At 41.2% G+C, this 12,971-nt stretch overlaps 1 protein-coding gene across 3 annotated transcripts in view; it reads right to left on the bottom strand.

The window, feature by feature from the left end:
- Nucleotides 1-652: 652 nt before the first annotated feature.
- fbxl4 (F-box and leucine-rich repeat protein 4) overlaps nucleotides 653-12,971 on the bottom strand; it is a 118,340-nt gene continuing 106,021 nt past the window's right edge. For 2 of the 3 annotated variants that reach the window (XM_038799540.1, XM_038799541.1), the window contains exon 8: nucleotides 653-6,042. In XM_038799540.1, the coding sequence (XP_038655468.1) occupies nucleotides 5,879-6,042 (164 nt within the window). In that variant the 3' untranslated portion in view covers nucleotides 653-5,878. Of the gene's footprint in view, nucleotides 6,043-12,311; nucleotides 12,694-12,971 lie in introns of those variants that run through there. The other variant, XM_038799542.1, reaches the window with a different exon arrangement.

Genomic DNA, 12,971 nt, shown 5'->3' with positions numbered 1-12,971 from the left:
GGGGGGGGGGGGGGGGGGGGGGCAGGGGTGTCAGGAGGTGAGTTAATCACAGTACGATTCCTAGCCTTTGACCTGCTCTGGTAGCCACAGTATTAATATGGCGATTCCAGTTCAGTTTCTGATCAATGAAAACTTCTGAATGTTGATTTTGGAGGATTCAACGATGGTAATGCCATTGAATGTCAAGGAAATTGGAGGGTGGCAGTCTCTTAATAGACTAACACCAGTAAAATTGCCACCATCGTCTCCATGTCTACCTGCGCAGGTTCGAGGGCTGCCTTGGTCAAGGCATTTGGAATCAAGGTGTGGCTGAAAGATTCTGAATTGCAAAGTATCAATTGCACCATTGTATGCTTTGAGCTAAAACAGGCTTTAAACCCACTTTCAACCTGATCAAGATTGCTGTCAAGCTTTGAATGAGACCTTTCGGAACATTCATTCAAAAGTGAACGAGCCAGAGACCTTTTCCCCAATATCCACTTGGCCTTTATTTAGTCAAAATCCCTCTTTTTAATTAAGTACACTTATTGCATTTGATATCAGGCAGCATGAGTCTTTACAATCAAGGTCACAATTAGTAATTGCAACTGCAAACCAGTGAGTGGAGAATTGTGAAACTGCACCCTTGGAATAATAAATAGCACCCGTATAATTAGATGATAGCATTGAAAGATTTTATTGACAGAAGAAATATTTATAAAAATAACGACTTTCTTCAGCATCAAACGCAAACTTTCTTTTAAGTAAATAATTATAGGGATGGTTTTGCATTATAACAAGCCTTCAAAAATACAATTCAGTACAAAGTGACTATTTGTTAACATACTGCACAAGTCTCTGCCAAAAGTTGATTAAACTGTTTCCTAAAAATGCATTTGCCAATATAGTGCAACCTAATGTAAACTAAAATTCAACAGGAAGTTGCATTTTAAGTTTAAAAATGGTTAGATACACCTGATGTGGTAACTTATGTAATTCATAGCAGAGAGAATTCCTTGCTTCATTGTTTTTCTCCTCTATGCATTGTTTCTTCAGCTGGAGTGCAAGTAAACCCTTTGCATGATCTCCAACAATTATGTAAATTTGTGGCTCGGCCAACTAAAAGCAGATGGTCAGCAGGATGAGGTGGGCAGAAGGCATATTTTCTGCTGAAATGCATCTTATGCCCCTGTCAGCATGTGTTACACTGATTCTCCTGCAATGTGTCACTCACCTTGGGAAGGTTTAGATCACAATCCTCTGATTGAAATATCTTAATGCAGTCACATTGAACCAAGGTTGCTCAGATGTGTCAGAACTTTAAAAAGAAACTGCCTAAAATACAAGTGTTTTGGGATTCTGGCAAAAAATAAAAGGCTATAATGTCGTACTCTGCAAAACAACTTAAATCTCCTGTTAATCTTTTAAATCTTATTTCAGTTTCTACTTCCTTGCTATAAGAACAAGAACCCCCATGCTCAACCAGCTTTATAGAGACACTTCTGATAATACACCCTCCCCAGCAGCAACCCTCCCCATCAGATTTCCTTCCTTTCATCTATTTGAGAATATTAAATTTGCTAAATTCCAATCTCCAAAAGATCATTGTTCAATGTTGTCAGAGATGATCAAGCATTACACAATACAAACACCATACATGTGATTGACGGGGGATGGGGCCGTGTGTGTTTCTGGCCGTTCTTGCCTGCAGCACCGGAAGGTGAACCCCTGCTGCTGTTTTCCCGGTGACGGGGAGTGGATTCAATGGGAAACACCATTGACAGTGGCCGGACCAGAAGATTCCGCCTCCCGTCACCGAGAAACATGCCATGGGGGCACGCGGAAAATGCCCAACAAAACTACCATCTCCCTCCTTTTCAAATGAATCAATTCACTGGTTCATAAAAAAGGCCGAATAAACAATAGTCGAAGCGATAACTGGATTAGTTTACTGTTCGAGAGGATGGGGACCAATATAAATTTAAGATCAATTTTCAAGTTTTGTGCCTGATAGGTTTCTTATGGGAGCCAATTAGGTGCCAGAATTAAAAACGTTTACTCTTACAGACGTTTGCCTTGGGGATTTACTTCAAAAAGAGCTCGCTCCAAAAAGCCTTCTTTAATGCATCAGCGATTTCACAAGGTTGGACAAAAGAATAATATTTTCATAACACCTCCCTTTCTTCTAATAAAAAACATATAGCTTGCTCATTTCCACACCACAGATTGCAAAAGCATTTGTAGGATTTAAATCAACATCCTGTTATATTGTAAATTCTTTATTTTGTCAGGCCACACACTTTAAGATTTTACTTGCACACATCTTCCAAAAGGGGGAGAAAACACCTTAAGTTAGCAAAGTAATTAAATTAATGCTGATTATTTGTACAAATCCAGCAATATAGACCGGCTTTTTTTCTTTCTTAATGCAAATATAAGATCTCAGATGATTGTAGCTGCAGACAATATGTACTTCCTTGGTTTAGAAAACAGATTGTAATCTAATACTTTATACAAACTAAATAGATTTCCAAAATATTGTACATTACAGCGACATTTAAACAAGACATTGTTTTGAGTGTATTTTGAAACCTGGAAACTATTTTATGCATAATAAATGCAGAAGACTGTTCTTTTTAAAATCTGTATTGGTTACTCACATTGAATGTACAATTAGGACAAACGGATGCACAAAAAAGTTAACATTTTGCAGACATAACAGTTTTGCTGCCTTTTTTCATTCCTATTGTTTTTAATGGTACGTTATAAATAATTTTGGTGGCAATATCCTATTCACATTCTGTGCAAATATTTACTCATTTTAGGAAAGGAAGTTTTTTTTAAAGAGTCAATATATATATATGCCTTAACTTTATATACACCTTTAAACTTGGTTTGAGAATTTAAGGTTACTGGCAATTTAAAAATACCATGTAAATGTCAACATATACTCTATCACTACATTTCAAAGTCATTATAACATGACTTTAGTGGGTCATCTAAATATCTGTGGTCATTATTTTGAATTTCCCAGAAATCAATTCCAGTTTAGTTCTTCATAAACCTGCAGTTGCACGATCAGTCTTAATTCTCTTGTGAGAGCAGTATCAGACATTAAATACACAGAGAACAAATATCACCATTCACGTTGACAACAGCTGTCAGACAAGGAAAAACCCTGAACTAAAACAATATGAATTGTAAACAAAACAGACATCAGGAAGTGATCCAAAATTGGATTACCATTTTGTGTTCATTTAGGAGGTATCCTTGACCTTATCCTTGACAATTTAAATAATTGTCAACAATTTGAGGACTTCATGGAAAATTGGACAATTTACACCTGAGCATTATACAAGCAATCCGAGGTTGGCCAAAACGTATATTAAAATAATATTTCACATTTCTCTAATTTATTGTGCAAATAAGTCCATATTCAGTGAAAACTTTGCCAATTGCTAATATAACTATCATTTTATATAGCATTCCGGTCCTAAGCAATTCTTACCCATTGCAAAATATATTTTCCACGCATAATCAAAATGGGAAGGATGACTCAATATAGAAATTACAGGTACAGTGTCTCACTGCAGTAGAGAGGATGCAGAGGAGGTTCACTAGGTTGTTGCCTGGGCTGGAGTGTTGCAGCTATGAAGTGAGCCTGGTTAGGCTGGGATTGTTTCCCTTGGAGCCCAGTGGGGGACTCGATTGATGTGTACAAAATGATGAGAAGCATAGATAGGGTAGACAGGAATAAACCTTTCCCCTTAGTAAAAGGGTCAATAACCAGGTGGCATAGCTTTACGGTAAGAGGCATGAAGAGGGTGGTGGGAATCTGGAACTCACTGCCTGAAAGAGGCAGGAACTCTCACAACATTTAAGAGGCATTTATTCAGTACTTGAAACACTGTGGAGTACCAGGCTACGGACTAAATGTTGGACTAGAATAGATAGGTACCTGATGGCCCATGCAGACTCTTGCTGTGCTGTAAAATCTCATGACTCTAAAACTGGCAACCTGGGTACAGGGTCCATGATGTTGGATCCTGCTGGTTTTCAGATCAGGCAGTTCGGGCCGGGCCAGCTATATACTGTAGCGGGTTGACAGTCTGTTTTTCAAGTAAGAATTACAAAGGGCAGGTTTTGAAGGAAACAGAGACTATGCTGCAAGATGAGCCAAGGAAATTCTGTGGATTTGCTTCAGATCCATCAGTCTTATGTTGCTGGAAGCCTGGCAGAAGCTGGGGGTTCCTACTGCACTTCAATTAAGTCTTCATGGAGGAATGGGAGCAGCTCCTAGGAATTCCCAGCCACACAATTAGACCAAAGAAGATGTCAGAGAGGAGAAAAAGGCAGGTGAAGTCAGCTTAAAAAAAAGTCCGATTTTCAGACCTCAGATTCTCAGAGAGCCAGATTTGAGACACTGCACCTGCATCTTATTTTTAAATATTAGCTGAATGCTTATTCAACAAACATTTCAGCTTCTTTTAAGAATGTATATCCTTAACTCAAATTCCTTGTATTCTAATCCTGCATGAGGGTTTTTACTTGCATTGAAATAAAGAAAATCAAACTAATTTATTTTGAAGCACTAACAAGGAACAATGTAGCATGCATACATTTATTTTTGAATGTTCTATCCCACAACATGGGTAAAAGATTTTTGTTCATGGATAATGTCAGTGTAGTCACATTTCAATATTTCCCTCAAAAGCTGTTTTGAAAGTGTGACCATATCAACTAAATGGCCACGTTCCAGGGGAGGATAATGAAAGTGCTAAACTCTCCTTGAAGCATTGCATTTAATGACTAGGAGGAGATTGCCACCAATTGTTTAGAATGGAGATAACTTGTTTGTCAAGCTGCATTATGCTCCAGTCCCAACGTCTCAATGATGACGCAGAGCGGTGGCAGAGAAAGAAAGAAAAGGAGGCCTATTCGGCTCTCTGGGTCCGACCACCTCATGGAACCTCCGGCCCCATTGCCCAAAGTTGAAATTGGCCTGTTCAATCACATGGAAACCCACTACTGAAACCTGCGACCCGGAGTAGACATCCTCCTCAACTTGCGGGTCAGCTGATAGTGCATCAAAATATCTGACCTTCTGCACTGTAATGGGCACTGCAAGTTTTAACTTGCAGTAGGAACACCATTCTTGAGAAAATTTGCTCAGTGGACAATCTAATTATCAGAATGTAAAACAGATTCTCAATGCAAGCTTTCAAACAATGCACCCCCACCTTCCGTCTGAACTTCCTTCACGTTAAGGCTGAATTACACCCATTCCACTAAACGACTCTATAACTGGGAAGTATAAAATCTTGTGGCATTTAAAAATATATGTTTGGGGAAGGAAAACGTTCCTCACCAATTTCCAATTTTTACTGAAGCAATGTATAGCAGAAATACATTTAAGGGCAGATCTATTTACCTTGCAGTGGGCAAGATTCTCTGGCCTGCCCATGGCATCGTTCTCAGTGGAGGGAAGCGGCCCATCATGATCAATGGGATTTCCTACTAATCTACCCCAAACTGGGAAACCTGTGGGCGGGGTGACTGGAAGAACTCGCCAACGTTAGCAGCTGGAAGACCTCTCCCACTGCACTTACTGAATTATGAGAAAACCACATAGCTGATTCTTTGCAAACCTCCACTTTTAACTCATGCATTTCACAATGTCATCATTAATTTAGTTGTGAGAGCCCAGATCAACTCTGCATCGATTGCAATAATTACACCTTTTGGCACCTTCCCAGGATGAAGGACTGCAGTGGGAATGGAGCCAAATGGCAAAGGAATTAAAGTTCTGAGTCAAGATTCATTTTGTTAAACCCCAGGAACCAAAACAGGACAAAAGAGTTGATTAATCACTTTGGGCAATGAGAAACAGTAAGCTTGGTCACTGGGTGTAACTCTTCTTAATTGAGACGTTTGGGAAGTTGGCACTCAGTTCTTGCACTACTCGACTATCAATCTGGGAACAGAAGGAAATGTCTAGCAGACAGAGCTCCTTACAGAACTGTAGCAGCTTTCGTAAGGCCCCAGGGCTCACCATTCGTGTTCCTATAGGAAAATTGAAAAAGGAACAGAAGTTACAGGTTAAATAATCTCAAGGGGTTACTTGATGTGCAAAACATATGCCTCATGTAATATCTGGAAGTAGAACCTGCAACATTTTCCCTTTAATTGTAACCTTGAAATTACCAATTTATTGGTGAGCAAATTAGCTATCAAGTGTCATGTTAAAAACAATAATGTAACAATTAACTCTCAATGAGAGGTAATAGGCAAATAGGAAGAGGAATAGGCCATTCAGCCCCTTGAGCCTGTACCGCCAATCAATTAGATCATGGCAGATCTGTATCCTAACTCCAATTAGCTGCCTTGGTTCCTTAAGTCTTAACACCGTTGACTAACTAGAACTTTTAATAGACTTTTAGTGGTGAGGGTTGCAGATTGCCACCATCTTGTGTGTGAAGAAGTGCTTCCCAACAATACCCATGAATGGTCTAGCTGTAATTTTGAGGTTAGGTTCCCTTCTTCGGGACTCCCCCACCAGAAGAGGTTGTTTCTCTTATTTATACCCTCTCATGTCCTTTAATCATCCATTAGATATGGTAGCACAGTGGTTAGCACTGTTGCTTCACAGCGCCATGGACCCGGGTTCGCTTCTCGGCTTGGGTCACTGCCTGTGCGGAGTCTGCACGTTCTCCCCATGTCTGTGTGGGTTTCCTCTGGATGCTTCAGTTTCCTCCCATAAGCTCTGAAAGAAGTGCTTTTAGGTAAACTGGACATTCTGAATTCTCCCTCTTGTGTACCCGAACAGGAGCCGGAATGTGGGGACTAGGGGCTTTTCACAGTATCTTCATTGCGGTGTTAATCTAAGCCTACTTGTGACAATAATAAAGATTATTAGATCATCCCCAAATCTTCTTCATTTAAGGGAATATAAGCTTAATCTGTGCAATACTTTTAGTTTGCAAATTAATTTTGTTTAAATTCCAATGGCATGATAAATGAAATGAAATGAAAATCGCCTATTGCCACGAGTAGGCTTCAATGAAGTTACTGTGAAAAGCCCCTAGTCGCCACATTCCGGCGCCTGTCCAGGGAGGATGGTACGGGAATCGAACCGTGCTGCTGGCCTGCTTCGTCTGCTTCAAACGTCAGCGATTTAGCCCAGTGAGCTAAACCACCCCCTAATCGTCCTAACCAATTCAAGAGTCTGTTTCCTGATCCTATTTTCCAAACCTAAGTTAAAGCAGCAGGATGCAGGTATAAAACGGTGTACAGCCTTACGTTTTCATTTTATACATCAAGGATTCAGAACATTAAAATGCATTATTTAAATCAGATTACATGTCTGGAAATGACAAACCGTTGCAGCACGACCTGTACCTCCGTGTGTCACAGAAGAATTAAAAAATGTGAGTACATGCTTCATTCAATTTTCCCCAAACTTGATAAACCAGCTTCTTCCACTCGGCTCTGTCTGAAAGCACTAACCAGTTTCCTGAGATTACTTCAAATATTATTAAATGATTTCCTGTGACGCTGCAGAGGGGAAAGTGCAGTCCTCGGGTAAAAGAGGAGTTAGAGGCAGGGTATGCTCACTGGACCAGGGCATGCAGACATACTTCAGTCCCCATTTTAAAGTCATACATTTGGTTCTCATTTTTCCATGTCAATTGCGGATTCCTATGAGCATATTTATACTGTGAATACTCTGTCTAAAGTGCTGACAGCACCTACCAGTGATAGCACCGCAGCATCTTCACTTGGGCGGTACAATTCCACCACGGCATAGACAGTTTCCATTATAAATATGATCACAGGAGCTCATAATAGAAAAGAATTGTCAGCAAGCAGTACGTGCACATCCAAAAGTTTAGTTATCAGTGAACTCAGTTTAGCTAGAGGGGTGGAGAAATAAAGAAACGAGAGAGAGAGAGAGAGAGAGAGAGAGAGAGAGAAAGAAAGAGAGAGGAAGAGAGAGTAAAAGGGAGAGAGAAAGAGCAAGAGAGAGAAAGAGATAGAGATAGACAGAGAGAGAGCGAGAGAGAGAGCGAGAGAGAGACAGAGAGAGAAACAGACAGACACAGAGAGAGACACAGACAGACAGATAATTGGCCACATTGTTCCTTGGTGGGGAGAGTAAAAAGAAAATCCCCCCTGCTCCTGATGCTTGTTTAGTGACCCCTGCTGGAGAATGCAGGTGCTGAAGATAGGTACAGAATCAGGCTCAGTTCCGAAAATAGGAAATCAATCAGCAATATTCTTGAGCTGAACTCACAGGCGCGTAAGTCACTTGGGTGCAGCACCACCCTGGCGGGCTGCTTCCATCTTTGGAACAGCAGCTCAGCAGACAGAAAGCAGGGGAACAATAACAAATCTGTGGGAAATATAGACACTAAGAACCTTCTGTGGCTTCAACCAAAAAAATCAAAATGCGTGCGCCTGCCATAATTATTTGAAAAAAATGTCCTTGATGGTAGGCTTTAGTTTGGTGACATCCTAACAAAGCCTGCTGATAGATTGCTGCTCATCTTGGTCTACGACATTTTTTGAAGCTTCAAAAGTAAAATAGGTCATTTGGGCAGCACGGTAGCATGGTGGTTAGCATAAATGCTTCACAGCTCCAGGGTCCCACGTTCAATTCCCGGCTGGGTCACTGTCTGTGCGGAGTCTGCACGTCCGCCCCGTGTGTGCGTGGGTTTCCTCCGGGTGCTCCGGTTTCCTCCCACAGTCCAAAGATGTGCGGGTTAGGTGGATTGGCCATGCTAAATTGCCCGTAGTGTCCTAAAAAGTAAGGTTAAGGGGGGGGGGGGGGGGGTTTGTTGGGTTACGGGTATAGGGTGGATACGTGGGTTTGAGTAGGGTGATCATGGCTCGGCACAACATCGAGGGCCGAAGGGCCTGTTCTGTGCTGTACTGTTCTATGTTCTAAATTTAACATGATCAGTATTTATTTTAAGTTTTCCAATTGAATGGCCGTTTCCTTAGTATATTTCCCACCCATCTATCATTTTGTTCTCCCCTCTCTTGCTGGTATCTGGTTCCACAGGAGCAGCACAGTAGCATAGTGGTTAGCACTGTGGCTTCACAGCGCCAGGGTCCCAGGTTCGATTCCCCGCTGGGTCATTGTCTGTGCGGAGTCTGCACGTTCTCTCCATGTCTGTGTGGGTTTCCTCCTGGTGCTCCGGTTTCCTCCCACAGTCCAAAGACGTGCAGGTTAGGTGGATTGACCATGCTAAATTTCCCTTAGTGTCCAAAAAAGGTTAGGAGGGATTATTGGGTTTGGGTGGATAGGGCAGAAGTGAGGGCTTAAGTGGGTCGGTGCAGACTCGATGGGCCGAATGGCCTTCTTCTGCACTGTATGTTCTATGGTCCTCTGCCCAAGTGGCCTATTTTCATGAGTATATCACAGTCAAGCTGGACCATGTTTTAAACAGATGTCAACATGCATGTTTGCCAGTAGGGGTCACTAGATAGTGATAAGGACCCAGCTAATTTTCTCTTGCACAGAGGATATCCATACAGTCCCAAGTAGAGTTTTACAACTCAGAAAGAGGCTCTCGGCCCATCATGTCTGTGCCGGCCATCAAGCCCCTATTCTAATCCCATTTCCCAGCACATGGTCTGTGGCCTTGTATGCTAACATTTCAAGTGCTCATCTAAATGCGCCTTAAATGTTGCGAGGGTTCCCGCCTTCACCACCCTTTCAGTCAGCGAGTCGTAGATTTCCACCACCCTCTAAATCTCCTGCCACTTTTACCTTAAATCTATGCCCCCTGGTTATTATCCCCTCTACTAAGGGGAAAGATTTCTTCCTCTTTAATAATAATAATTGCTTATTGTCACAAGTAGACTTCAATGAAGTTAATGTGAAAGGCCCCTAGTCGCCACATTCTGACGCCTGTTCGGGGAGGCCGGTATGGGAATTGAACCCGCGTTGCTGGCATTGCTCTGCATTGCAAGCCAGCTATTTAGCCCACTGTGCTAAACCAGCCCCTTTTCTATGTCTACTTTATGTCCCCCATAGTTTTGTCCACCTCAATCAGGTCCCCTCAACGTTCTATACTCTTAAGGAAAACAACCCCAGCCTAACCAGCCTCCCTTCATAGTTAAACACTCCAGCGCAGGCAACATCCTACTGAATCTCCTCTGCACTCTCTCTAGTGCAATCACACAAAGATCAAAGGATTTAAGCGAGACCAAGAATGGGCCTGGAATTGTCTGACTGGCTTAGTGTGGCACAGGCCATTGAGGGAACCAGTCACAACTGACATTTCACCCCAATAGTTGAGCTCAGTTTACATGAGTAACGACCAGGTTTTATTGTTGGTTGACATCAAAAGAACCAAAGCCCAATAGTGCTTTAAGAGAACAACTCCTGCTCAACAAGCAGGAATAAAAACTACACCGAAGTTCCAACCAATGACATTTCTTTCCAGTGTAAAAAATTAACAAATTATCTCATCTATCAGCTGCCAAGATTCTTTAGTAAAGTGGAATGCTGGAAGTGCATTCTCTCAAGACTATTGGTTTAGAACCATAGAATGGTGACAATACAGGAGGCCATTTGACTTGGTGTGTCTGTGCTGACTCATAATTCACCGAGTGATACTTCCCCACTTTCTCCCCGTAGCCTTGCACATTCTTCCCGTTCAGATAAGTTGATTTCCTCTTGAAGGCTTTGATTGAACCTGTCTCCACCACACTCTCAGACAGTGCATTTCAGATCAGCCACCGTGAAAACATTTTTCCTCTTGTTGCCATTATTTATTTTGCAAATTACCCTAAAGAGCCTTTCAGAGGGTCGGTGTAGATTCGATGAGCCAAATGGCTTCCTTCTGCACTGTAGGAATTCCAATGGGGCGACACGGTGGCTATCACTGCCGCCTCACAGTGCCAGGGACCTGGGTTCGATTCCAACCTCAGGTGACTGTATGCATGGAGTTTGGACATTCTCCCCGTGTCTGTGTGGGTTTCCTCTAGGTGCTCCAGTTTCCTCCCACAGTCCAAAGATGTGCAGGTTAGGTGGATTGGCCATGAAAAATTGCCCTTCCAAGTGTCCCACAGTTGGATGTGGTTACCTGGATTGGGTCTAGGTAGGGTGCTCTTTCGAAGGGTCGGTGCAGAGGACCAAATGGCCTCCTTCCGCACTGTAGGGATTCTATCATTGTAAATCTGTGCCCTCTGGTTTGCGATTCTTTCAGAAACAGTTTCTCTCCATCAACTCTGTTCAGACCCCTCAATTTTGATTTTGAATACCTCACTCAACCTCAATCTTCACTCAACCTCTCTTCTGCAAGGGGAATAGTCCCAACCTCTCCGATCTATCTACACAGTTGAAGTTTCTCACCTCTGGAACCATTTTCCTGAATCTTGTCTGAAACCCCTCTAATACCTTCACATTGTTCCTAAAATACGTGGTGCAGTTTGGTTAATTAATAGTGCTTTAAATCAGAAATTTGGGAAAAAATAGAAGGTAAGATGAATTAAACGAGGAAATAGTGTATAGGTGATGCCTATTCAGCTTTAAAAGTCCAGAAGTTGTAGAGGAAAATATTAGATTATGACTAGATCTTGTAGATCACGAGAAAGAATGAATTGACCTTCAACAGTGTAACAGGTATTTTTTCAGAAAGCGAGGACACAGGAAGGAAAGGAAGAAGACAGAAAATAAAGAGAAAATATGTTTTGCTGGGGGATGGGGGGTGGGGGGGGGGGGGGGGGGGGGGGAGCACCACAAATGTAGACATTTCAATCATGAAATCTTTCTTAAAATAATGACTTTTGATTAATGCCTTCAAAAATTTACAAGTGGACGATTTCAATACGAAAAGTTAAAAAGCACAATGTTTTCCCACAATTGCAAAAATGGTCTTTACAAGATGAACACAATGACCCACGTAAATACCCTGGAATAACAACTAAGGAACGAACAATGCACATCATCACATCACAAATAATCTTGCAGTTGCCCTGCTATGAAATATGCACCTGTCTTTGGATAGAGCAGCAGTACCTGTTGAATAGAACCTTGCATTTAGATTACTGACAAGATAGTCCATAAGATGAAGATGCTGGCAAGCACATATAAATTGCAATGTTGCCCAAATGATTTGCTTTGCAACTTTTCTCTAATGCAGAATAATTAAGTTGGCAGTTCAATATAATCATTGCAAAGTCTGAAATATTAAAATAATTTCTCATGCACCTTTGTTTAAATATTTTTTTTTACAAACTACCAACAATAAAAATATAATCACTGCATTGCATTCATACCTTTATATACCAAGTACACACATTTCCTTTATTTCTTCACGCCACAGAACAAAACAAGGGGAAAAATTGTAACGAATGAATCTTTGAATATGTTTGATTAAAAATATAATTTGACTTGCAGCAATGTTGAGAAATGTTCACGTATTGCCACTTCAAAGCGGTGCTATATAGACTACCTTGATTCCTCAGAGGCAAACGGCACTGTGACCCCGACTTGCGCGACCTGTGAGGCATTCCTCATTAACATTGAAGAAAGTCACCTTAAATGGCACTGCACAAACACATTGTTAACCCATTTTCTTTATTGCCATTCATCCATCACCTCTGATTGATTTCTAAGAATCTTCTCCAGGAATCCCTTGCCTGCCACAGGGGGTTTGAAAGGGTTTCTCTCTTTCCGGTAACTGTTTATTCTGCGAGTAGCTAAAAGTTAAAACCCACAGGCTTTGTTATTGATGAAAAATATTTGTTGAATATAATAAGTACTATTCAATTATAAACAAATTAATAATTTTGTAAGATATGCATACAAATAATTCAAATGATTTTGAATCAGTTTAGCTCAGCGTTTACATTGTTTTAAAGTAGAATATAATTTGTCTTTATTTTACCAATTCAAATATTTGCTGCATTAAATTCTCAGTGAAAGGGAGTGAGAAAATAGATGAAATATAGATAACATCCCTTTCTTTTACACACAC

This window comes from Scyliorhinus canicula, chromosome 6, assembly GCF_902713615.1.
Source record: "Scyliorhinus canicula chromosome 6, sScyCan1.1, whole genome shotgun sequence".
In the NCBI taxonomy this organism is placed as follows: Eukaryota; Metazoa; Chordata; class Chondrichthyes; order Carcharhiniformes; family Scyliorhinidae; genus Scyliorhinus; species Scyliorhinus canicula.
The sequence above is the reverse complement of the archived record's forward strand: the minus strand, read 5'-3'. Positions and strand labels throughout refer to the sequence as shown.